The sequence below is a fragment of the Fukomys damarensis genome, unplaced genomic scaffold (assembly GCF_012274545.1).
Source record: "Fukomys damarensis isolate Sample0158 unplaced genomic scaffold, DMR_v1.0_HiC HiC_scaffold_15, whole genome shotgun sequence".
NCBI classification, from domain to species: Eukaryota; Metazoa; Chordata; class Mammalia; order Rodentia; family Bathyergidae; genus Fukomys; species Fukomys damarensis.
The window spans coordinates 52,838,443-52,862,861 of record NW_022900927.1 but is presented as its reverse complement, the minus strand read 5'-3'; the positions used below and the strand labels follow the sequence as shown (position 1 = coordinate 52,862,861).

General features: G+C 35.3%; 1 protein-coding gene and 1 long non-coding RNA gene across 2 annotated transcripts in view; one reads left to right on the top strand and one right to left on the bottom strand.

Annotated features, from left to right (window-relative positions):
* Window positions 1-6,929: 6,929 nt before the first annotated feature.
* LOC104868553 lies at window positions 6,930-22,586 on the bottom strand. The gene is made up of 4 exons (XR_782038.2): window positions 22,342-22,586; window positions 12,786-12,926; window positions 10,420-10,599; window positions 6,930-7,117 (listed from the first exon to the last, which is right to left on the bottom strand). It is a non-coding gene; the product is annotated as an uncharacterized LOC104868553 (long non-coding RNA).
* The window catches only part of Epyc (epiphycan), a 29,717-nt gene continuing 19,610 nt past the window's right edge, over window positions 14,313-24,419 (top strand). Inside the window, exon 1 of the mRNA XM_010633351.2 lies at window positions 14,313-14,486. Within this exon, the coding sequence (XP_010631653.1) occupies window positions 14,328-14,486 (159 nt within the window). The 5' untranslated portion in view covers window positions 14,313-14,327. The remainder of the gene's footprint in view (window positions 14,487-24,419) is intronic.

The window sequence follows — 24,419 nt, the reverse complement described above, 5'->3', positions numbered from 1 at the left end:
ACTATTTTTATTTTTATTTTTCCTTTCATGCTCATAAACCCAAGTTTACAACCTATTCCGTGATGGCGAACATTTTAGAGACCGATTGCCCCAAATGAAACCCAAGACCCACTTACTTATCACAAAGTGCCAACACTCCAATTAAAGCTGAATATCTGACGCATGGTTCCTCGGGCGAAGTGGCCCACCTGCCTATAGAGAGGGCTTTGCATGCCCAGTGCAGCGCGCGTGCCATAGGTTCGCCACCACATATTTCCCTTCTCTCTGAAGAAGAGCTGAGCTCTCTAAAGGACTTTCTTGTAAGAAGAGCCACGAGTGACAAATTCAATCAATTCACACTTGTGTGAAAGGTCTTTATTGCTCCTTTATTTGTGAAAAGTGCTTTCATTAGGTACATAATTGTAGGATTTGGTGGGAAATCATTCAGCACTTTCAGTACTTCATTTTATTTGTTCTTGCTTGCATGGATTCTGATTACAAGTTCGGTGTAATTCTAACATTGATGCCTCTAAAGACAAGCACCCTCATCTACTAATGCAGGTCCTGCAGGTCTGTGGTAAGTGCTTGTGCAGCGTGACTCAGGCCCTGGGTTCAATTCCCGATGCAGGAAAAAGGAGGAAAAAAAAAGATGAAATTTAATAAATAATAAAGATAGGATCTCACCACTTTGCTGAATTCTCTTGAGATTCTTCAAAGAACTCTTTGTCTTTGCATTTGAGTAATTTGTATGATATGCCTCAGCATAGTTTTTCATGTTTTTCCTACGTGGTCTTGTTTCATGGACTTATAATTTAATGACTATGTGTCTATACTCAATAGTTATGTTATTACTACTTCAAATATTTCTTCTGTTTCTGTCCTTCACATAATTTTGGTATTTCTGTTAATTCTGTATACATATTTTGTAATTGTTCCAGAGTTCTTCAATATTCCATTCATATTTTTTCCAAACTTACTGGTTGTTTTTCATAGCTAAGTTTAGTCTGCTGATGAGTTCATGAAAAAATTCTTCATCTGTATTACAGTGTTTTTGATTTCTATAACTTCTTCCTGCCATCAGTTCATTCTTGCATGTTAGCTACTTTTGTATTAGCGTTCTTAAAAATCAATCCAAATCATTGTTTATTCTCTAACTAATAGTTCCCGAATCTGTGTTGTATCTGACTCTCATTCTGATATTTTGTCTCTTTAAATTGCTTTTTCTTGCTTTTTTATGCCATGTAATTTTTTTTGTATGCTCAAAATTTTGGCAAGATGTATCTAGCATTAAGCACTAAAATCGCCAGACATTTCTTGTTAAACTGGAGGAGAGTTGGGCTGTTTTTAATATTTGGTGTCGCTGTAGATGCCAGAATTTTGTTTCCCCCTTGGACATTTTTTCTTCCATTGTTTTTGCATTTTCTAAAAACTCCTTATTAAATAAAGTCGTATGTCTTGAAATTCAGTTGTAATCATTGTTTTCATACTGAAGTTCTGTTGATGTTATGGTATGGTGTTAAGGAGGATAAGCATTCGATATAGGCTTATGATTCAATCTCAGATTTCAGTAGATATGAGTTCCTGAGCTAAAACTTTCAGAAGCATTTCTTGATCCTCCCCCCTCAACCCTTTTGTGAGCTAGGAAGGGTAGAGGGGGCTGAAATTAGCTGATTTTATCTTTTCCAACTCAAATAGGACTCTGTTAGAGAAGGTTGCATAAGAGCAGGCCTTTGTTACTTCTTGGGAATATTTCAAAAGATTTATTAAAGATAATCAAGGAGTAAAAGGCCAGGGATGTAGCTCAGTGGTTTTGCTGCCTGCCTAGCAAGCACAAGTTCCCAAGCTCCCTAGTGCCAAAAAAAAAAAAAAAAAAAAAAAAAAAAAAAAAAAAAAAAAAAAAAAGCAGAGAAAGGAATAGAACTTACTGGAGTAAAAACTGATGAAAATGGAAAATAGTAAATCAAGTTTCAAAATGATGTGCTTATCATTTCAGAAAAAAGATTATAACACTAAATAAAATTCAAAAAATATATTTTTACTGAAATCCCAAGTAAGAGTAAAGAAAAAAGTGCAAAGAAAATTATACCTATTATTTTAGGAAAAATTAGTACAAGAACATAAAGTAATCCGTTGGTAAAGGTTCCAAGGTAAAAGATCTAAAAAACACCTGATGAGACTCAGGAGAGAAAAAGCAAGTGACCTAAGCAGTGACAAATAATTAGCTTGGCCTCAGTCTTTTCCATTGCAAACTTTTGTTCCAGAAGACAATGAAGTGATGCTTAACATTCTAAGCATTTGGTCCAAGAAATTTTTATGAACAGTTTGTCCTGAAATAAAATGTTTGTGGATATTTTCAAACACAAGAAATGATTAGCACAAAAGATTGGGGGGAAAATCTGAAGGAGAAAAGTACCTGAAAAGATTTTTTTTTAAAATCAGACATTTGAAAAATGAGGCTGATGTAGAAAAATGAATAGATCGCTGGTACTAAATATCATGTGCATATATAACAAGTCAAATAAAGTATTACACAGTTTCATAAAATGGGACAAAAAGAACTGTCAGGACCTAAGTTTTCATAATTTCAATTCTGAAAAACTTCATTTCTATAATCTTGGGAAAATTCATTAATAGAAAATATTTTGTAGGGTCCATTGTGGAGATTAAATGTGTTTTAATATTGGGCACACAAGAGACAATAGAACCTCTCAAAGTATACTAATATGGTGTGCACTCAGACAGAAAAAACTTACTAAACTTTGTAAAGTAAAAATATAACAAATATTAGAAAGTAGAATGAAGAATAAACGTAAACGAGTATATTAAAATTGTATATATGCCAAAAATATTTCACTCTCAATTTTTTCATATTTTTCTTTAGTTAATTTATACTAACGTTATTAGTATAAAATATCTATGTTTTTCACCAATTGTTTTAGTTAAAGCAAATTTTTCTCATATTGAATGTTAGTAATTTAAGGAGCTAAAGGTGTAGGGAAGGTGGGATGGGTAGGGACAGAGTAAAAAGGGAAAAGAAAAACGTGAGAGAATGAAAAGTTGGAAATAAAGAGTTTGTAGATGGGGAGGGGAGGAGGGGGTGAAGGGAGGGCAGAGGTAAGGGGAAAAAATGAGAATCAAGATCTGTCATGTAGAGGTACAAGATCCCAACAATGAATGTAACTGTACTGTATCCCTAAAATGTACCAATAAACTCAATTAAAGCTGAAAAAAAAGAAAAGAAAATTGTATTACATAATATTTTATAAGTTCATTCTAGTAATCTATGTCTCTTTTATCTGTAGATATAAAGATGTAACAATTTTGCATTGTGAGCATTTTGGTAGTGCTTGTTTTGCCTTTCCAAATCAATTATAATCCTTGTATTTTTATGATGTTTATATAAAATTTATGCTAAAAATGACTTTTTAAAAAATGCAGCAGAGCAAAAAACAAGTATAAAGGAACAAATTAAATCCAAATTATAGTGATAAAATAAACACTAATGGTGGCTATAATCACTATATTAATTAGTAAATAGATTTAAGCAATGTAAAATTATATGGAAAATATACTGTACCATATGCTAAATAAGAAAAAGAACTTTATTAACATTATCATAATATCTTACTTGTCAAAATATTATTGGACTTATGCATATAATACATTTGGAAGACTGATAAAAATAAAAAAATTCAGCCAAAAATTCTACATCTGAGCCAAAATAGTTTATTGACAGCTTCTGTGTTCAAGTTGAAAAGCTTTTGCTACACAGAATTTCTTCACCCTTCTTTTACTAATTCCTTCTGAGAATCACTCTCCACCCATTTTTTTCAATCACTTAAAGTTTAATAAAACCATTTGGCCTAAAGTCTAAGTCAGTTCATTAATTCATTTTACCATCTTTATGTGATGAATGACTACCCTGTATCATATGAGCAACACAGCAATGAAAACTCATGTAAACCACGTTTGCATGGAGATTACGTTCACATAGAGGAAATAAATGGATAAATTACACAGTAGTGCCAGGTAGCTTTAAGTGTTATGAAGTAGTCGATGTTACAAGCTGAGAAATCGGTTAATTATGATAATAAATTCTTCCAAATTCATTTTGGGTTTTTTTTTCAAGTTTTGAGCGAAGTTATGTAGTTTGATTAGAGCAAGTGACACAAAGGGAAATATGTTGAAGGATTCTTTTTCTCTCTGGATTTTAACCTGAAAGGATGAAAGAGATGGAACTGCCTCCTCTGGGTGACCCATGAAAACAGGAGAAAGCTTCATGGAAACAGAGAAACTTGTACTTTGCAGTTATTTGGGACAATGCATTCCCTTTCCTATGAACTAATTTGATTTTTTTTTTTTTACTTTTTACCAGAAGAAGAACTAAATGAACCCCAAATTCTTGGATTCTAACCTCAAATTCATTCCATATATCTTTGTTTACAAAGTAAGGCTTACCATCGTATTAAACAAAAGCCTTACTTTAAAAGGCCCGTGCAGGGCCAGGGATATTGTGCAGTCGTTCTGCTGCCTGCCTCACAAGCTCAAGGACCTGAATTCGATCCCCAGTGCCAAAGAAATTAAAGAATAAAAGGCCCATGCAGAGCAGCTGGAAAAGTATGCCTGGATAGCTTAAAAATTAGCTAGAATAGAAGAAAAGTAACCAAAAATACAGAAAAATTAGTAACTGTGGGTAACATATATTTATATATTCAACTGTATATATTAGAATAGTCCAAGCAAATAATAGCAGTTATTAAGTAATTACTTATTATTTATCAATTCAACAAACTTCTAGTTAACTTGGTCAAGGAACACTAAGCATGAATTCTGGGTCAAGGACTGTTTTAGACCCTATGATCCAGACTAGTCATATTCTCCACACTTGATGGAATTTATATTCCCTTTAAACAGAGCTATAATATATAAGACTCATCGTAAGTAAAGACAGAAAACTGTAAAGGCAGATAGGGTCACATGCTATGACAAAGTAAAGGTGGTGAAATATGGGATTGTGAAGGGAAGGGAGAGAGGGTCTATTTTCCCATGCAGCCGTCAGGAAAGCCTCTGCGGAGATTTTTCTGCAGAAACCTCACAGTCTTCAAAATGAGGCAGGCAGGATAAAATGAGCAAGAATGATTGAATACAGTATGCTAAAGAAACATGACTTGGCGTTATTCCTGAACAGAAAGGTCATCGATAGTCTTGTAACCCAGGAACTGTGGTGGGCGAGCGTGATCACAGTGTGGAGAGAGCAAAAGGATCTAACAGAGAGGAAGCCAGCTCTTCAGATCATGGCTTGGGAGTTTAAAGGTCACTTGAAGAGAAATGTGAAGCTAATTAATATTTTCACAGAAAAAAGCATGCATTTATTTTTTTTTTTAAATAGGAAAAATGTATTGAGAGAAAGATGGTTTCTTTCTAAGAGAGACAGAAGGGACCAGCAAGTGAGTTGCCCGCTGCTGACCCTGCCTCTCAAAGGTGTTTTATGGGAAAAAGCCACGAAGTGAGGAGATTTGAGATGGGGCAAAACTATGACCAACACATAAGATTACAATAAGTATAGTCACTTAGATAATATTGATTAAAGGAGAGGATGCTTAGATTATACATGCTCTAATTTCTTAAAAGTTTTGTTTATTCTTGCCTAGAAGCCTCCAAACTCCAAGCAGTCATACAAATGGAGCCAACCAACAACAAATGGGCTAGACTTCTTTTGCCAGGATCCACCAGATCGACCTTGTAAAAAGTTCATAACTGCTAAACTACAATACAACTTCTATGTCTGAAGTACCCTTCCGATGCTTTCCTTGTCCTCTTCGTGGGAGGCTATTACTAGTTCCCCCTGGTAGAAACGCTAGTTGGCTACATTCATAGTTACCCTGTTGACCTCATTATTTGGCCCATGTATTCTTAACTGTCTCCTCCAGACTCAAAGCTACGAGTCTACCCAACATGACAATGCCTGGTGCCTACCGAGGGCCTTTAGATGCACCCTCTGTAGAGTAACTCTGACTGCTGATCACAGCTACAACCTCTTCAGCTGAAAGTAACCAGAACAGTCTTTGCCCTTTGCATTTACATTTTTATCACTTCTCTGATAGCTTTTGGAGATCACAATAGAAGTACTCAGGAGGAAGACATGATAGCACTGCTTTGATTTGTTTCACCATTTTTGGTATTCCAGGTGGGAATAGATGGTGGAAAGAGATACATTAGATACATTTGAAGTTGAACTGATATCTTTTGTGACTGGGAGGATAGGATGGGACATTAGGGAAATGGGAAAAATAAGAATCTTAAGTCTTTGAGCTGAAGCCTGCTAACTGGATGTGATAGCACCAAAAATGCAAAAGAAAGAACAAAATCTGGGTTAAGCCCAAACAACCAAAAAACATCATTTCAGGCTCACTGTGACTTTCCAATTAGAGACTGCTATGGTTTGAACGTCCCCACCAAAACTCATCTTAGAATTTAATCCCCACTGGGAGGTCTGAGCAATGCAGAAACTTTTATTTCACTTCATTTTATTTTATTTATTAGTATATGTTTGAAGTACATGAAATTTAATCGGATTGGTATTTGGAGATTTGGAAATAATTAAGGTTAAATTATCTTTGGGAGATAATTAAAGCAATTAAAGAGGCCATAAAATGGAATCTAATGCAAATGGAATTTTGGTTTTATAAGAAATGGAGACACCTGAGCTAGGACTCTCTTGCCATCTGATATCTTGTAGCACCTTGAGATTTTACAGTGTCCTCACCTGCAAGAGTCATCACTAGATGCCTATATCATTTTCTTAAACTTCCCAGTCTTACTAACTGTGATTTGAAGACTTTTTTATTCTTTATGCAGTTCGGTCTGTGGCATTCAGTTATAGTAACAAAAAACAGATTAAGGTAACATTCAAGTGAAGACATCAAATTCCAAATATCCAGTGACTTGTTAGAATGTGTAACTCAGAGGGAAATGTGAGATCTAGGAATGTAGAGCTGTAAGACTTAAGCAGAAGATGGTAGTTTGGTGTTGGGCTTTGAAGTTGGACTCTGCTGCCAGAATGACTCAGCTTTCATTTTGGCTGTCTCATACGTGGTGTTGAAGTCACTTAACGTCTCTAGACATTAGTTTCTTCTTCCTTAAGAAAGGGTAATAAACAATGACAGGCTTACAGTAAGTATTCAAAATGTTAGTTATCATTAATATTATTATTGTTTCTACTATAATTAAAGCATGAAACTGGATGAGGTCACCCATGGAGAAAGGACGAATACAGAAAAGATGAATCATAAAGATTAAAACCCTAGACACTTCAAAATTTAGAGGCTGGATACAAAAAAGGCAAAGCCAATAAGGTAGGAGAAAAATTAAGTATAATAAAAACATTAAAACAAAGGCAGACAGCTGTCAAACAAGGCCAGATACTAGGGGAATATAGAGCTCAAATTGCAGACGATTGAGGAGGCAATGGAATGGAGGAAATAGAACAAAGCAAAGTGAAATAGCCTATGAATAGCAGTAATTTGAGATTATTTTTCCTGTAAAAAGAAAAGCATAGAATTGGGATAATAGTGATATAAAAATGTGTGGTTCAAAAGTCATTTTTTGAAATGGTGTATAATTGTAAAAGCCAATCAAAATGAAAGAATTGCAGGCTGAATCATCTGTAAAAACAATTTTAAATTTTACTTGATCTCATTTGTGAGAAAGGAGGCCTCTAGCTCTGGTGTTTTAAAATAATTTGATTTTGAATTCCTCAGTAATTAGTTCGTTCACTAAATTGCTGTTGTGTTTGCCACTTTGTACTGATTTTTATTCAGTTCAGTTGTTTTGTATAGAATAACATTCTGACCCTAATGCCTGAGAATGTGTAATATATTCACAGAATTGATCTAGTAGAGGGCAAGATATTGAAAGGCGGAGGTAATGCAACAAATGCAAACCTTCAGAAGATGAAACAGAAAATGATCCTAGCTATCATTTGGCAAATACTTTTAAATTCTTTGCAGTCACAGAAGGGAAATCAAAGAAGAATCATAATAAGTACAAGTAGATTTGACAGTAGAAAGTTATTTATTGCACTACTTCTCCCATTTCTTTTTTCCTATAGGAAGGTCATATTACATTAGCTCCCACAACACTCATAAACTGATTTGCCATGTCATAGAAGACAGTTAAGTATTCACTGTGTTAGCTAACAATTATTATATTTAAGGAATCTCTGATATGATAAGATTTTTTTATTTTCATATTTCGCATAACACAGTACAAGTAAATATTAATAAAAAAGGATAAGTAGAACTCATCTTACTTCTATGAAAAAATAAAACAAGATTTCATGAAAAATAATTAGAGAATAACAATAGTTAGTCTACTGTGTATCATAATCTTAAAGGAGCAGCCAAAATGTTACTCAGAGTACAATTCATAGGCAAAGAAGATTGTCTCTTGGAAAGAATAAAGAAACAAGTAAAAGCATAAAACTCTCTCTTCACTGAGCCCAGAGAAGCTAGCAGTATAAACACAATAAATTAGCACATATCTGAAACAATGGGATAGATAACTTACAGAGTGCATACTAATATGCCCAGGACTCCTCCAAACCAACCCGTTCTTTCAGTTTTTGTTTTTTATCAGTACCTGTGTGCAGCATGTGATGATTATCTTCTTTGTGGGGATTATGACATGTACGGAACACAATTCAGTTATTTTTGCATCTCATTCTTCTCCCCTCCCTCCATGCACCTTCCATCACTTGATTCACTTCCCATTTGACAAAGACCTGTCTCTCTACTTTCTATTATCTATCTTTTATTTTGCTCCCTATGTTTTAGATATCTCATATTCAAGCTTGTGTGTCTGATATATTTTACTTAATATTGTGGTCTCAATGTTATCATTCTTGGTGTGATAATAAAGATATACCACAAAATAATTATCTGAGTATTAGAAATGGAATCAGTATGAGAAACACACTGGATCTGGCAGTGAAGAGTAAAGTTTATCTTTTCGAATTTAAAATGCTGTGTGTGATTTTCACAAATACTGTGTTCATAGTTTCTCATATGTTGGAGAGGAGAGAGTTGAAAGTTGTACTCAATCAAGGCTGAGGTTTTCCCATGTGGGTACGACCCAAGGAAAAAGAAAAAAGAGGACAGGAAGTCTTTGGGAATGATTATGATAACTGTTTTTATAATCTAAGAGAAAGGAGGCGGTTAAGCTGAGAGATGTAGTGGACAGTGATAAAGTGATGGAGTCTAGAGAATGGAGATCTCATGAGCCACAAAGACAGATGATAACAATCCCACTCTAGTAAAGGTTATGAGATGACTGAAGATAATAAATTGGAGGGTCTGGGAGTGATGTTGCTTCGTTGAGTAGAAATGTGGTAGCTTCACTATGCAGATGAAGATAAAATAATGGCAGGTCACCGTGAAGGATCGTGTTTAGGGTTCAGCACTAAAATGTCCCCCGAATTCTCACACGTGTGGAAGATTATTGGAACATGGATGTGCTCCTATTCACCACTGGATTCACCCATGCTGAACTCCCAGGAGCTGAATGTAATGCTAAGCCTGATTGGAGGTGGATCACAGGGGGCAGGTCCTAGACGGTGTATTTTTGTGGCTGGCTCCTCCCTTTCTTCTCATCCTGTTATCCACGAGATGAGCAACTTTCCTCCACACCAGACTCATCTTGTTATGTCTGCATTTGTGCCTACCAACAACAGCCTAAAAATGTCGAAGCTGTGAGCCAAAATAAATCTCTCCTTTAAATTGTGGGATTCTGGGACTGGGCTTAGAAAGTGACTAAGACGGATGAGTCATACACATGGATGGTCATGTCACCGGGTGTGAAGACAAGGATATGTGTGGAGAGCATGAACGAGCTGGGAATGGGAGTCACGGCCAGGAGAGAATCGGTCAAGGAGGTGAAGCTGCTGATGACAGGGAAGAATCCGTAGGCAACGAAGCCCAGTGTCATGGCTTCCGAAATGAGTAAAGTTATTGAAGTGAAGAGAAGAGGCTACATGGAAGAGAACTTTAATAAGAAGAAAAATCCCCCTATTCTAGAGTTATGTGAGTGACTAGCAGCAAGCAGAAAGTGCTTGAGTAGACTTGAGCAGGAAGACAGTAGAAAACTGCAGTAGGAGGCAGCCAGATCCTTTGAAGACAAAGGAAGCATTCAAAGATTTTTCCAAAGTAACTGAGGACAAATGTGAGTTTGTAGATTATCAAATCAGGCTTGACAGATGTTGGGAGAAGAACTGTGGATAAGATGGGGCGATATAGGCAAGACAATGCGGCTATGGTGACACGGAAGGTCTGACATTTTGTACTCTGCTGATGAACAGAACACATCGGAAGCAACATGGACACATCCTCACAGCTCTTTATAAAAAGGGAACTGAAGATTGCAAACAGTGATTTCATTACTTACAATAAGGGACTGGGATCCATCTCCACCCTCCTGGGGCTCTTGATTTTGTCTTTGAGGACCAGTGGTAAGGACAGGCAACCGCAGTGGGCTGTCCTCAGCGTGACTGCTGTGCTCTGCTCACTACTGCTGCAGCATGGATAGAAAGCAACCACTGGAAATCTCTTCTGCTTAAAATTAATTCTGTCAAAGAAATAAAGATGGTTTCTGATTAATTTTGCAAAGATTAGCACCATAAAAGTTGTGTAAAATATTTTGGGATTTAGAAAGATAAAACACACAAAACTTCAGTTACTAAATAATAAGTGATCCCCTAAGGATTTCTGATAGCAGAGCTTGGGCTCTATTAGGAAAGTTATCACGAGAGCAGAGGACATTTACCCAGGATAAGAAAGGCTGGGACTGGTAATTAATCCTTCCTCGACGCTGAGTGGTGATTAGATCTCCACGAGATGCTTACAAACTTGAGCTTTCACGGTGAAAAGCAGATTTTGAAATGTTGAAATGAGAGTGGTATGGACAAAGATGCTTAAGGAGCAAGAAAGATTGGAAAGAGGTAGAAGGGAGAGCGAGAGAACCCTAAAAACAGGCAGTACTCTCCCCTCACTTTGCTCACAACCAAACCAGCTTTCAGCATCACTCAAAGTAGTTGTTAATTTGGCACACAGAGGACAGATTCTTGTTCCAAAGAAATGGAGTCCTAGATTTACATAAAATTTAGATGTACAGAATGAGAGATTTAAATTTCATCTTTCTCTGCAACTTTTACAGTACCAAAGTGAGAAATAGAAATTTAATATGCAATATTTTTTTCTCTCCATATCTGTAACAAAAGTTTCACAAAACATTTTGGGTATCAAGAGCATAAAACAAGTCTTCTATTCAGGCAAGTTTTTTAATGTAATTTGATTTGTTCGGCTCTGATAGATAAAAGCACAAAACAAAAAGAGCATTTTCTTTCCAGAAGTCAGGTCATATCAATGCATTATAAACATAATTATTTTAATTTTCATGAAAAATGTTAATTTTTCATTGTTAAAGCATTCCAGGCAATCAAAATGATTTTGATAGCCTTTTATTACTTAGCCAAGTTTGAACATGTAAGACTTTTGTAACATTTATTACATTTCAGTTAACATTAACAAGTGAGGAAATTAATTCAAGACATGAAAGGTTGGAAAATGACTAATTAGAACACATAAAATAGTCACCTACAGCATTCCTGTATACATTAACTTCCTCTCAGACTTGATGAATTTGTTGCATATGGGGTGCATTAAAATCAACTTTTTCCATTTAAAATTTGTTAGGTGACACATAGGCAACATTTATAACTCTGTTAGCATAATTTTAAGAGCTTTATAGACTGTGTCACTCCGATCTTGCTGTTGAGCTTGGGCTACTATGAAATAATTTGGAGTTTTCAGCAGCAGAGAAGCATTTCTCAAGGTTAGCTTTTCCAAATAGAAAGTGTAGTATTATAAATTCCCCCTCCCACAAGGTAGAGTTTACATCCATTGGTCAGGAGCAGACATCCCTGGCTTGATGTCCTCAGTCGCTTTGTGCCATTCGTCCAAGTGGGAGACGTAGGTAAGTTGCTTGATTTGTGGATTAGGGTTTTTCTTCCTACTATTCCAATCTTTGAAAAAATTACTCTACTTGCTTCAAAGCTGTTCACAGGGAGCTGCGAACTTTGATCCAGTATATGTGGCTTAATTTTGTTGTTGACTTTGTTTGTGTATTATTTCTGGAATAACCAAAACTTTGGATCTGCTTAGGAGTTAATAACATAGAGAAAATCTTTGATCTTTGCAATCGTAACAGATGCCAATAAAATTATAGTAGTTTCCAGTGTGTTCCTTAAATCAAGAGCTCAGACACAGACCACAACCTTGGCAGTAGATGCAGATAGTATTGATTGATATTGATAGAAATGTTGTGCAAGGGGAGAAAATATTGGTATTTTAGGCATTTTAAAATATGCTAATGATCTTATGGTATCATGCATTTTGAATGTCTTTTTCAGGTAAACATTCTAAGCTTTAATATACCTAATTTTTCAAAGGTTATGGAATGGTGCAAAGAGAGCAACAAAGTTTCAATTAAGAAACTACATTAAAGGCTAATAGTGACTTGAAAAAAAGAAACATCCATTTTTAAACTGAAGATAAATAAGTGCTCTTCATATTTCTGTGGTTCACACAACCTGTTACTGCTGAGAGTGCTAGGAGATATGGCAGAGGCAAGTAAACTCAGATGCATAGCCATTTATAATCAAATGTGAAGTGGGAAGTAAAAAAACACATCAGTAAGTAATTTCATTGAACAATAGAAGTTGTCAGAAATGTACAAGTAAAATACTATTTTACCTTAGTAGCCACTGTTAATGCTGCCCACTTGAATATGGAAGGATGGATTTTGGAAGGTTTGCAAATTCTCCTGTTTTGTTAAGTAAGACTGCTGGTAATTGCCCAGAACAGCTCCAAATCTACATTCCTGAAAATATTTGCCTGAAAGCAAGTGAAATAGAGGCTTAGCTTATTCAGTGTGAATAAAAAACTCATTTGAAGAGAGCATAGTAGGGGATAAAAAGGGACTCCTTGTACTGCTTCTTATTCTCAGAGGAATTTTAGATCCTTCTGCCTGAACCTACTTCATAAAGACTTTCTTTCAAAACACTGAAGGTCAGTTTGTCTGGCAATGCTTTCACCTATAGAAGTAGCATTTATCATGAATTTATTTGTGAATGAGTACTAACTCCACGTGTACTGATTTTAAATAAAATCAAAAAGTGTGTCTGAAATACAAAATCTTTTAAAATTAGATATGCTTTATAAACAGTTTTATAATATATTGCCTGCTGAATAAATGGTCATTATTAATGCTCCTTATAGGTCAACTTAAACATTTATAATTAAGCATCAGTTTTTTTGTCTATAAACTGCAATGTATTCAAATGAGTACACACAGAGAGAAAATAATTAAACTTAAAGATCTTGAAGGAAATCCCCTGTTTTATGTTGTAATGGAAAGTAAGAATTATGCTTATTAATGAATTATAAAAAAAATTTCTCCAATCCAGTGTTTAAATCCTTTTCTAATTGACTTTTTCCAAATATTGGCTTTTAGCCCAATACCTAGAATCATTTTGATTCTCACTGTAAACACTGATACCTATTAGGAACCCAAATGAAATACTAAGGACTAGACAAAAAGAACTTGTTTTCTGTTCTATTTAGTTAAGAACACTTTGAAAATAATGCATGGAATATTAATGTATTTATGTATTAAATAATGCATTTATCCATAAGCTCTAAAGGAACGGAAAATTAGAGGGAGGAAAGTTTCATGGTTTTGGAAACGCCTAGGCTTGAACGTATATGAAAAAGTTATGAGTATTGTTTGTATGACTAACAAACTGTTTCAGTTTCTTCCACAAAATGGTCTGAGAATTATAGACCTCACTACCATTATCCCCGTCATAAACCTGGTATCTCAGAGTGGATAAAGAGTCTTAACACATTTTAAATGCCAAAACTCTTAAACAATACATTGTTATAAATAAATGAATCATTATCTTTCTATTTCTGCCTTTGAATCACTGACTTTCCACATCTTCCTTTCTCCGTTTCTTCGCATAAAATCAATTTCATCATAAGTAAAATATCTACTGTAAAAATGTGAATAAGTCTGTGCCTGGATGTGAACGTTTGTCCCCAGTTGTCCCGAGAAGCCATCTATCCAAGTCATGGGTTGTTTTGATACATTATCCACATAAAAAAGGCTACCAGCTTGATTTCTTTGATGTTGACATTAGCATTTCTATGTCCAGCAAATTATTTGTAAGCTATCGCCAAATAAATACATATGTATCTTCCTATTTCATGGCTAGGACATTTTGAAAGGCGAAAATGTTAGCGAGACTCGTTCTAGGACTTGTCATCCTTGATGCTGCTATGACTGCTCCTACCCCAGAGGTCATCAACTATGACTCCGAAACCTACGATGCCATCTTAGACGACCTGGATAACCTGTACAACTACGAAAACATTCCCGTCAGGCAAGCAGAGGTACCTGACTTTTCCCACTCTTAAGAATTTTAAAAGCACCTAATGAGAGATGATGGGTTTTTCTCTTTAAGTGGATTTTTGTGTATTTATAGAGAAGTTTTAATAATTTCACATCAACGTTTTCTCCAGAACAAACTCAACATTTTAGGGGTCAACACTGAAACAGTCTTTTTGCTTTCTTGCAGTACTCTGTAATTTTTTTAATCACATCATCAAACTGAAAAAGAAAGAGAAAGAAATTGGATTTTATATCAAGTTTTAACAGAGAAAATTTAGGCCTAGGAAAATGTGAGATAGAAGTAAATTAGAAAAAACTTCAGAGAAAGCTGAGAAAGGACAAGGGAACTGTACTACATCCCAGGACTGAATATGCCTTTCTGAATGACAGTCTCCCCCACAGCAAGGTTGGCATTGGCAGAGTTGTGACCTATTACAAAAATCTGATCTGACGACTTCCTAATTAAATGCTAGGTTCCTTACATAACTCTAGGATACAGGATAATTTTTGTCAATCAGAAAACAAACAGACCTTGAAATACTGAAATGTAATTAATATACAATGTGGCAAAATCCATAAATAAACAAAAATGGAAGCTGTATCTCCTATAAAGGATCCCATTATATTTTGGGCAGCCTTTCTAATATAAATTCTTTATAATAACTACTTTTGATAACCAGGGATACAACCTAGGCATGTATTCTATTTCTTAAGAAGATAAAAATGCCCAATATTTTATGAACTATAACCTATGAACTATGAGTCATATTCTCTCTCTCTCTCTCTCTCTCTCTCTCTCTCTCTCTCTCTCTCTCTCTTCCCCTTGCTCTCATTCTCACCTTGACTCTTTTTGTCTATTTCTCATCATCTTTTTCCTTTTCATTTTGTAATAAAATTTCTCGTTTAAAAACAGACTGTGACTCTATTTTATAAATGTTATTTGACATTCACTATAGGATTCATTTCACAATATTTGGGGGCGCTGAGTGAGACAGGAATTTTCTAATATAAATTCTTTATAATAACTACTTTTGATAACCAGGGATATAACCTAGGCATGTATTCTATTTCTTAAGAAGACAAAAATGTCCAATATTTTATGAACTATAACCTGTGAACTATGAGTCATATTTTCTCTCTCTCTCTCTCTCTCTCTCTCTCTCTCTCTCCTTTGCTCTCATTCACACCTTGACTCTTTTTGTCTATTTCGCATCATCTTTTTCCTTTTCATTTTGTAATAAAATTTCAGGTTTAAAAACAGATTGTGACTCTATTTTATAAATGTTATTTGACATTCACTATAGGATTCATTTCACAATGTTTGGGGGGCGCTGAGTGAGACAGGATCTCCTTATGCAGGTCAAGCTGAACTCATTATGTAGTCCAGCCTGGTTTCAAATTTGGGGGCAAATTCAAATTCTTGCCTTAGCTTTCCAAGTGCTGAGATTACAGGCGTGCGTCACCATGCCAGGCAAGATGGTTTTTCTTAGGCTGGAGAGATTTCCCATTGAGAATTTATGATCATCAGCACCAATCTTGCTCTAAGGCTCCAGCCTAGGCATCAGTGTAGAGTGTAAGAAGGTTTCTCAGTGGCTAACTCATCTACCTTGCTACTTTTTCCACTACATAGTCTAAAGAAAATATTTTTAGTGCTTATCTGCTTTTATCTACAAAATTAAATCTGAGTCAAATTTATTTGTTATTCTACTTTGCAGAATCTTTATGATCAAAGACGTTTGATGAAGTTGTAATTGAATGTTCTATTTGAGAATGCTATATGTGTGGATTAAAGGGTTTTACTTATTCCTTTCAGATGAACACATGCACAACAGAATAAATATAGCTTGGGACTGGGGCGTTTTTAGATGAAACTGTCAAGGGAGTAAGATTTCACTACAAAACATTTTTAACCTCTTCCATACTGTCAGGATCCTTCTGCTTGCCCAGAAAGCACCAGAGGTTTTCATGACAAACTTTTCATGAGAATTTTTCCTGCCATCAAGAAGTGTAAGCTACTAAACGTATTTGTGGAAAGATATCTTGATACGCAGTCTTTCTCCAGTTTTTGCATATTCCCTGGTAACAAACTCCCTGCAAAATGCTAAATGTGCACTATTTTCCTTGCATGCCCCAGTAAATGTCTACTCATTCTCACCTTGACTCTTTTTGTCTATTTCTCATCATCTTTTTCCTTTTCATTTTGTAATAAAATTTCAGGTTTAAAAACAGACTGTGACTCTATTTTATAAATGTTATTTGACATTCACTATAGGATTCATTTCACAATATTTGGGGGCGCTGAGTGAGACAGGATCTCCTTATGCAGTTCAAGCTGAACTCATTATGTAGTCCAGCCTGGTTTCAAATTTGGGGGCAAATTCAAATTCTTGCCTTAGCTTTCCAAGTGCTGAGATTACAGGCGTGCGTCACCATGCCAGGCAAGATGGTTTTTCTTAGGCTGGAGAGATTTCCCATTGAGAATTTATGATCATCAGCACCAATCTTGCTCTAAGGCTCCAGCCTAGGCATCAGTGTAGAGTGTAAGAAGGTTTCTCAGTGGCTAACTCATCTACCTTGCTACTTTTTCCACTACATAGTCTAAAGAAAATATTTTTAGTGCTTATCTGCTTTTATCTACAAAATTAAATCTGAGTCAAATTTATTTGTTATTCTACTTTGCAGAATCTTTATGATCAAAGACGTTTGATGAAGTTGTAATTGAATGTTCTATTTGAGAATGCTATATGTGTGGATTAAAGGGTTTTACTTATTCCTTTCAGATGAACACATGCACAACAGAATAAATATAGCTTGGGACTGGGGCGTTTTTAGATGAAACTGTCAAGGGAGTAAGATTTCACTACAAAACATTTTTAACCTCTTCCATACTGTCAGGATCCTTCTGCTTGCCCAGAAAGCACCAGAGGTTTTCATGACAAACTTTTCATGAGAATTTTTCCTGCCATCAAGAAGTGTAAGCTACTAAACGTATTTGTGGAAAGATATCTTGATACGCAGTCTTTCTCCAGTTTTTGCATATTCCCTGGTAACAAACTCCCTGCAAAATGCTAAATGTGCACTATTTTCCTTGCATGCCCCAGTAAATGTCTCATGTAAACATCCACAGATATCACAGAATTTTCTCTAGGTAACCAGATTCCTGGTCAAATTCAACTGTCCAGCCTACACAGACACTGACATTTCCTGTGTTTGCTTGAAGTATATTAGTTAGTCCTGATGTAGCAAAGTGTTGAAGCACATCGGTTATCAGCAAACTGGCTTATAGTGAGATGGTACAAAGAGAGAGAAAGATATGTATGTGTTGTAATAAAAATGCATTTTAAATTGCTAATTATGTATGATTTAATTTTAAAAGTATTTGCAAGCTTAATTCATTAGCAAAGAACTATCATCCAATCAACCTACTCACATAATACTTATGAGAAAAGAAATACAAAAACAGCATAATAGAGTAAATAAGATGATATAAGGACTTAGATTTGGAATTTTCGCTCAGATATCAACGAAGTATTAATATAAATTGTTTTTATATATGAAGCACTACTATAAAGTTATTATAGAATGATGTAAAATAAAGCCAAAAATCTAGTTATGTTCATAGATTTTGGCAACTAGCATGGGTTTCATGAAGGCAATCGTGGAAGTTCAGATTTTGGTGTCTCCTGGTAAATTAATTTATTTATTTGTATTCATTAAGAAAAGTAAATTGTTCCTGATAGTCTTGATCCTGTGAAACTTTCTAAGAGAACGTATTAAAACCCCATATAGGGTACAGCTGATTGGAAACAAAAATCCTGGTGAGTAAAGAATGTGGAATAGTATGATCAGATTCTTCAGATTTTTATCATCAATGTCAAGGGTATGATTCTGACTGCTCTAGCTTGGAATTTATCTAAAAATGACAATTATATATTCTAAAATTATGAATTTACAGGACAACTGAAAAAACTTTTAAAATACATTTTAGTTCTTTCTGATAGATTGTAAGACCTGGCATCATTGACTAAGGTATTAGACCCTTTGGCCTAGGCTTTGTCTAATAGATTCTGAATAGCTTTGAAAAATAATTTAGGCAAAACTCTAAGATGTCTTAAGAAAAGGATTTTGTCTAAGTGAGACTGACCTAATCTACTTACTCAACCAAACCACACTCCTCAATCATGCTTTGTTAACGTCTACTGTTGGTGGTGTATGCATTGTCATCTGAGTGGTTGAGAAAAGTCATTAAATCATTTCTGGTTATGAATATTACCTGCAACAGTAATACAGCAGACTGATTACTTGCTTGATTCCTGATCTAATATCCAGAATCCACTGTATTCTATCTTAAAGCATGGTTTGGACTAAAGAACCGCATTGCAGTGCTATAAACCGGTGAATAAATGTATTGATATGACATAATGATCCCAGTTTTTACTGAACTTTCATTTACTTTAATGGTGTGAATATTAATTGGACATAGTAATGGTGTAAATAGGCTACATGATCAAAATATGAGCTTTTAAGCTTTTAAAATATAATACATTGGTATAGAACTTGGTTAAAGGAAAGTTTGAAAAATTATCTATGTATTTGATTAACAATATATTTCTACTATTATCTCCTCTATTAACAATAGATATGCAATATGTTTTATCTTTTTATTTGTAATTATGTCTCACTTTGGAGAATATATGCAGTACACATTACAGTTTCAAACACTTGCTTTGCATTTCTGACACTTCATACTTGAAAAGATTTTTAACTCCTTCAACATTTGTTAAATATTCTTTTCTGGATGTTGTGAAGAAAAAAAAACTAGTCTGTCTTTATTAAAGATGCTCTTGAGGAAGGGAGAGAAAGAATAGTCTAAATTTTAATTTAGATGTCTGACTGACTTTCCACATGACTTTTTCAAAGACAGTGTTAAACCATTTGTTTCTCATTTTAAGCCGCAAATAATGAAGCAGCAAAGAATATACAACCAAATAGGCTCACTGAGGAAAAAATAATGGTAGCTTTTACCAATAACTTCTTTATATTTATATTGTATATAATTTATTATGCCTTAAACATAAGCTAATTCAAACTATCCTTGGAAAGAAAATATTGTTCCTATTTAACAACAATTACTGAGACTGAGAATTTTGTTCAAGATTATTCAGCTAAAAAGTTGCAGAGTAAAATATAAACCAGATTTTTAAACATGAAAATAGAAGTCTGACACTAAAAGCCTGCATTATTTTTCATCTGCTTCTCTGCAACCTTGACTTCTCTTAACTCTGTCCAATATTGAGATTTCTTTTCTCTGAAATTAAGTAATTTGATTTTAAGGAATCATAAAAACAACAATTTTTAAGTGATTATAATGAACACAATCTCCATGCATCTCCTTTGCTGTCAAACTCTTTAAGGGAGCAAGAGGTAAGATGATCCCCCTGAACTGAAAGTGACTTTGTCAGAAATATGGGCATTGAGCGATCTTTGCCAGATACATTTCTTTCTCATTCATTTTCAAGATAAAGTAGAATATAAAATATAGCTTTTATTGCCATGTGTTCATAGTCACATTCTTTCAGATAGTTAATTCAGATCACTTTAAAAGATTTCAGCAACAGGCTTGTGTTCAAAGCAGAATTCTGTTGCGTTTAAAATATCTCCACGCCAGTGTGTTAACCCATTAGAACCCATCTTTACTACACTAAGCTGAGCAGCTCAGAATCCTCTAACACCACTGGAAGTGAAATATCGACATAATATTACAATGGAGAAGAACTTGAAGATTTATTTCTGCAGTGAGGTGAAATAATTTAAAAGACAGATTAAGCTCAAACTTCCATTTTCTTTAACAAAAACCTTGGACTGCACTTGAATAAACCTCCAAATAATATCCAAGATTGCAAATACATTTTCTAAAATAATTATAATTTAAAGTTGTAATTTAAATAGTATCTGCTGAAGGCCTGTGTTGACTGGACAGGAATTAATTGGCAAGGGAATAGCCTAAACCAAGCAAATACATAGGGGAGGATAGTCACTTCTGAATCTGATTTTGCGTGAACGGGTAGACCATTAACTCATTTATGTGGAATTTAAAACATTTATTTATGCAATTTTAAAATTTAATTTATTGAATTTTTAAAATGTTTGCCTGAAATTCATACATGTTTTCCAGAAATATTTAAGGCAAGAGAATTTGAAGAGAAAAATTATTATATTCTGTGGGTAGTTGACGAGAAAATTATTACAGAAAGGAACGATTGGTCTCTCCAAGGTCTCTGTGGCTTCCAGTATCAACATGAAATCTTTTCCTCTTGTACATGTTTGTGTCATGATACCATCCACCACCAAGCCTGATCCTAGACTCTTAGACTCCAATCTGCAAGATAAATAAGTCTCTTGCTCTCATGCATTACTCAGCCTCAGGTATTTGGGTGTAACAATGAAAAGTGAACTACTACAAAGTGTAATGCAAATGATAGCCTAGATTATTCAAGTTTAAGTGGATTAAAACACAAATTTGATATTTCTTGCCTTATGATTTAAGTCCAAAGAGTAGGCCGTAGAGAATTCTCCTTCTCTAATTCCTTTGCTTCATGACAAGCACATAGATTCTTAGTGTTTGAGTCAAATTGGATTCTTTCAGCAGGTGCAACCTAAGTGGACTCTTCCAGATGCAGCTACAGTTCCCAAACTGTATATAAATTATATTTGTTCAGTATAAAGTCTCCTAGAGCTTCATGTTTCATGGGAATGAAGTTTTAGTCATATAATTATAACACTAATTCTGTCATGTCATATATATAAAGAATAAATTAATTCTGAGTTCCTACAGTTGCTACGTTTAGGGGAAAGTACATTCCCAGAAAACATTATGTTGTGTTGCCTGAGACCTAAGAAGAGCCTCAGTGGAAACTGAGGAAAGCCATAAATTGGGAAAAAAACAAACAAAAAAACTCTTCATTTCTCCTCGTACAAAAGTCGGTCCATTAGTGTCTATTGCCCGTGGTCTACAGTATATGGCCTCAGATACAATGTGGACAAATCTTCCACCAGGACTTAAATCCTGACCTCATGTTTTTGAGGTTTAAGACCTCAGTCTTGGAGCAGTGCTTCCATAAAGGTGGTCACTGAGTGGGAAATAGAATCAGCTGGGCGCTGACAAAAAACTCTTCATTTCTCCTCGTACAAAAGTTGGTCCATTCGTGTCTATTGCCCGTGGTCTACAGTATATGGCCTCAGACACAATGTGGACAAATCTTCCACCAGGACTTAAATTCTGACCTCAGGTTTTTGAGGTTTAAGACCTGAGTCTTGGAGCAGTGCTTCCATAAAGGTGGTCACTGAGTGGGAAATAGAATCAGCTGGGCGCTGGTGTACAATGCAAATACCAGACCAAGGAATCAGAAATCTAGAGGTGCCCCTAGTGACACGTGATTTACCAAGTGCTCTACGTCATTTTGATGAGAAAGTTATTTGTTTGTTTGTTTGTTTGTTTTTGGTACTAGGGATCGAACTTGGGCTCTTGTGCTTGTGAGGCAGGCGGAGGAACCTCTGAGCCAAACCTCCAGCCCAAAACTGTTTTACCTGGTAATAATCTGGTACTAATTTCACAAAATTTAGAATCTTTTTTTTTTTCATATGGGGATTAAACTCGGGACCTTGCATTCAGGGCAGGCGTGGTACCACTGAGCTAAATCCCCAGCTGATGAGACAACTCTCAAGAATCATTAAAGCAAGGGGGGAATAAAAAAACTCTTAGGCAATTTCTCTTCTCTGAGTTTGAGTTTGAGGTTTGCCTGCTTTCTAGCCCAGTGTGTATACCAATACCGATGGCAATCTCAGTCACCAACTTACCTGAAGTGTCTTTCTCTTTCTACATATTCACAGCCTAAGAATTCCCATTTTCATGCTAAATCCTGTGTTTCTGACACTTCCTGCTGCCAGGAGTATGTGCTCTGTCAGGTGACAGGCTCATTAATTTTCAACCAGAAATGTCCTCTGGGTGGATGCACTTTGCCCAGTAGCCTCTGCACTTGCCTCCTGCATGCACTGCAGGAAGTCTATCTCTTAGGGACATTTCTTCATTATGCATGTTTTCTTTTTCACCTGAAAAAAAAAAAAGAGGGAAACCTTAGTACATCCTTGAACCATGCTGCTGCTGATGTTTCTAAAACTTGTGCCCATTGGGGCCTAGGGTAGGAGATTGAAAAAAAGTCATCTATCACCCTCACGGAGCTTTTTCTCCACATTTCAGTGTTTAAGGACTTGATTACCGATTCTGTTCCCCACTCCCTATTCTGCAGAACAAATGATTTTGCTGGTGCAGTGATTCTCCACCTTGAAAAAAATATGTGAATCCCTTTTAGAACTTTAAAACTCCCCAATGCCTAAACCACACCCAGAGCACAGAAATCAGAATATTTGTAGGTGAGACCCAAATTTATGTTTGACTTTCCATAGCTACTTTTTCAGGGTCACTCATTTGCTTTTGTTAAAAAAATGATTTCTATGTGTGTGAATTCAGTTTTTATTTCTGTAATACTGGACACTGTGCTAGTTTCAGTGCTTTTCTTTCAGTTAATTTTTCTTGTATTTTGCTGTCCACACTTGTTTTTTCACATAGTCCTGTATATCTTGTCTTGCAGCATCACCCGTAGTGATGGTATACAACCATTTCTGAGTCTGCCAGAAAGTATTGGTGTCCTAAACGTTTTTGGAAATGTTCATATATGTCAGTTGAATAATGCTACTTGAATGTATTTTCTAATCCGAGATTTGAACTCTGATCATCCTGACTAGTTTTCATTTAATGTGACTAATATTTATAAGATCTTTCCTAATACCGCAAGTCTTCCTCTCATACACTCCTAGGGCAAATTTGGTAAACCTTGTCTACCTTGAGTTTTCCAGAGACAAAGAGGCTCACCTTGTGTTTTCTTTTCTGCTGATACTTAATACAGCCAATGAAATCATACAAGAAATGTTACTCTTCAGTTTTGTTATCTGTTGGGTTTATAATTATTGGCAGGTACTATCAGTGTGGTCAGTGTGAGGTGCAGTGGGTGGCTTATAAAGAATAATCACAACGACATTACGTCAGTCTCCTTATGACACTTCAATGTGAGCTTTGGAGAGTTAAAAGACATGCACTAACATATTTTGTACACTCCATTCCTTGACACATTCCAGACAAAAAGATATATATCTAAGAGATACTGAGGCTGTATTTAATCATTTTCCAAGTGTTCTCCTTGGAATTGTGATACAATTTTCTAATTAAAGACTAAAAAGAAAGAAGTCAAGTACCAGATATTTAAAAAAAAACAACTCTTGCTATGACTACAATTAGTATGTAACAAATGCAAAGAAATAATAGAGCTTGAAGGGGATCAGTAAATTATGGTAACAGAAAGAATTAAAGAAAACCCCAAGGCTAGTGGTGTCTAGACCAATAAACCATTTTTACCAATCTTCTTTTATTGCCTGTCTGATTTCTACTATGCCAATAGGTGCAAAAACTTATGATAGTCAAGAAGTTGAGAGATAGTGGTCTCCTAGAAAAATAGCCTGTCTTTTTTAGAGCTGATTTATGTAGACTTCTTTATTCTGTTCGACTTTGTGCCTCAATAAAGGCTGTGTCAGAATGGACAATTGGCTTTGTGTTAGGCTGGGAAAGAGTAAAGCAAAAATAGTTTCAAAACAATGACATTACTCCATCAAAAATAAAGTGCTACAGTTTGGGAGGTTGCAAATATCCTGCCTTTTTAGTATAACACCTTCTTTTTAATTACCGTGACTGACTTCCTCTTGCTAACCTCAATCTTCATGAGATTATTTATTTTGCCCTACACTAGGTGTTCTAAATTGTCCTTTAGACATAATCACTTGGGGAACAAGGGAAGTAAGAGGAAAGGGAACACAAACTGACTGCT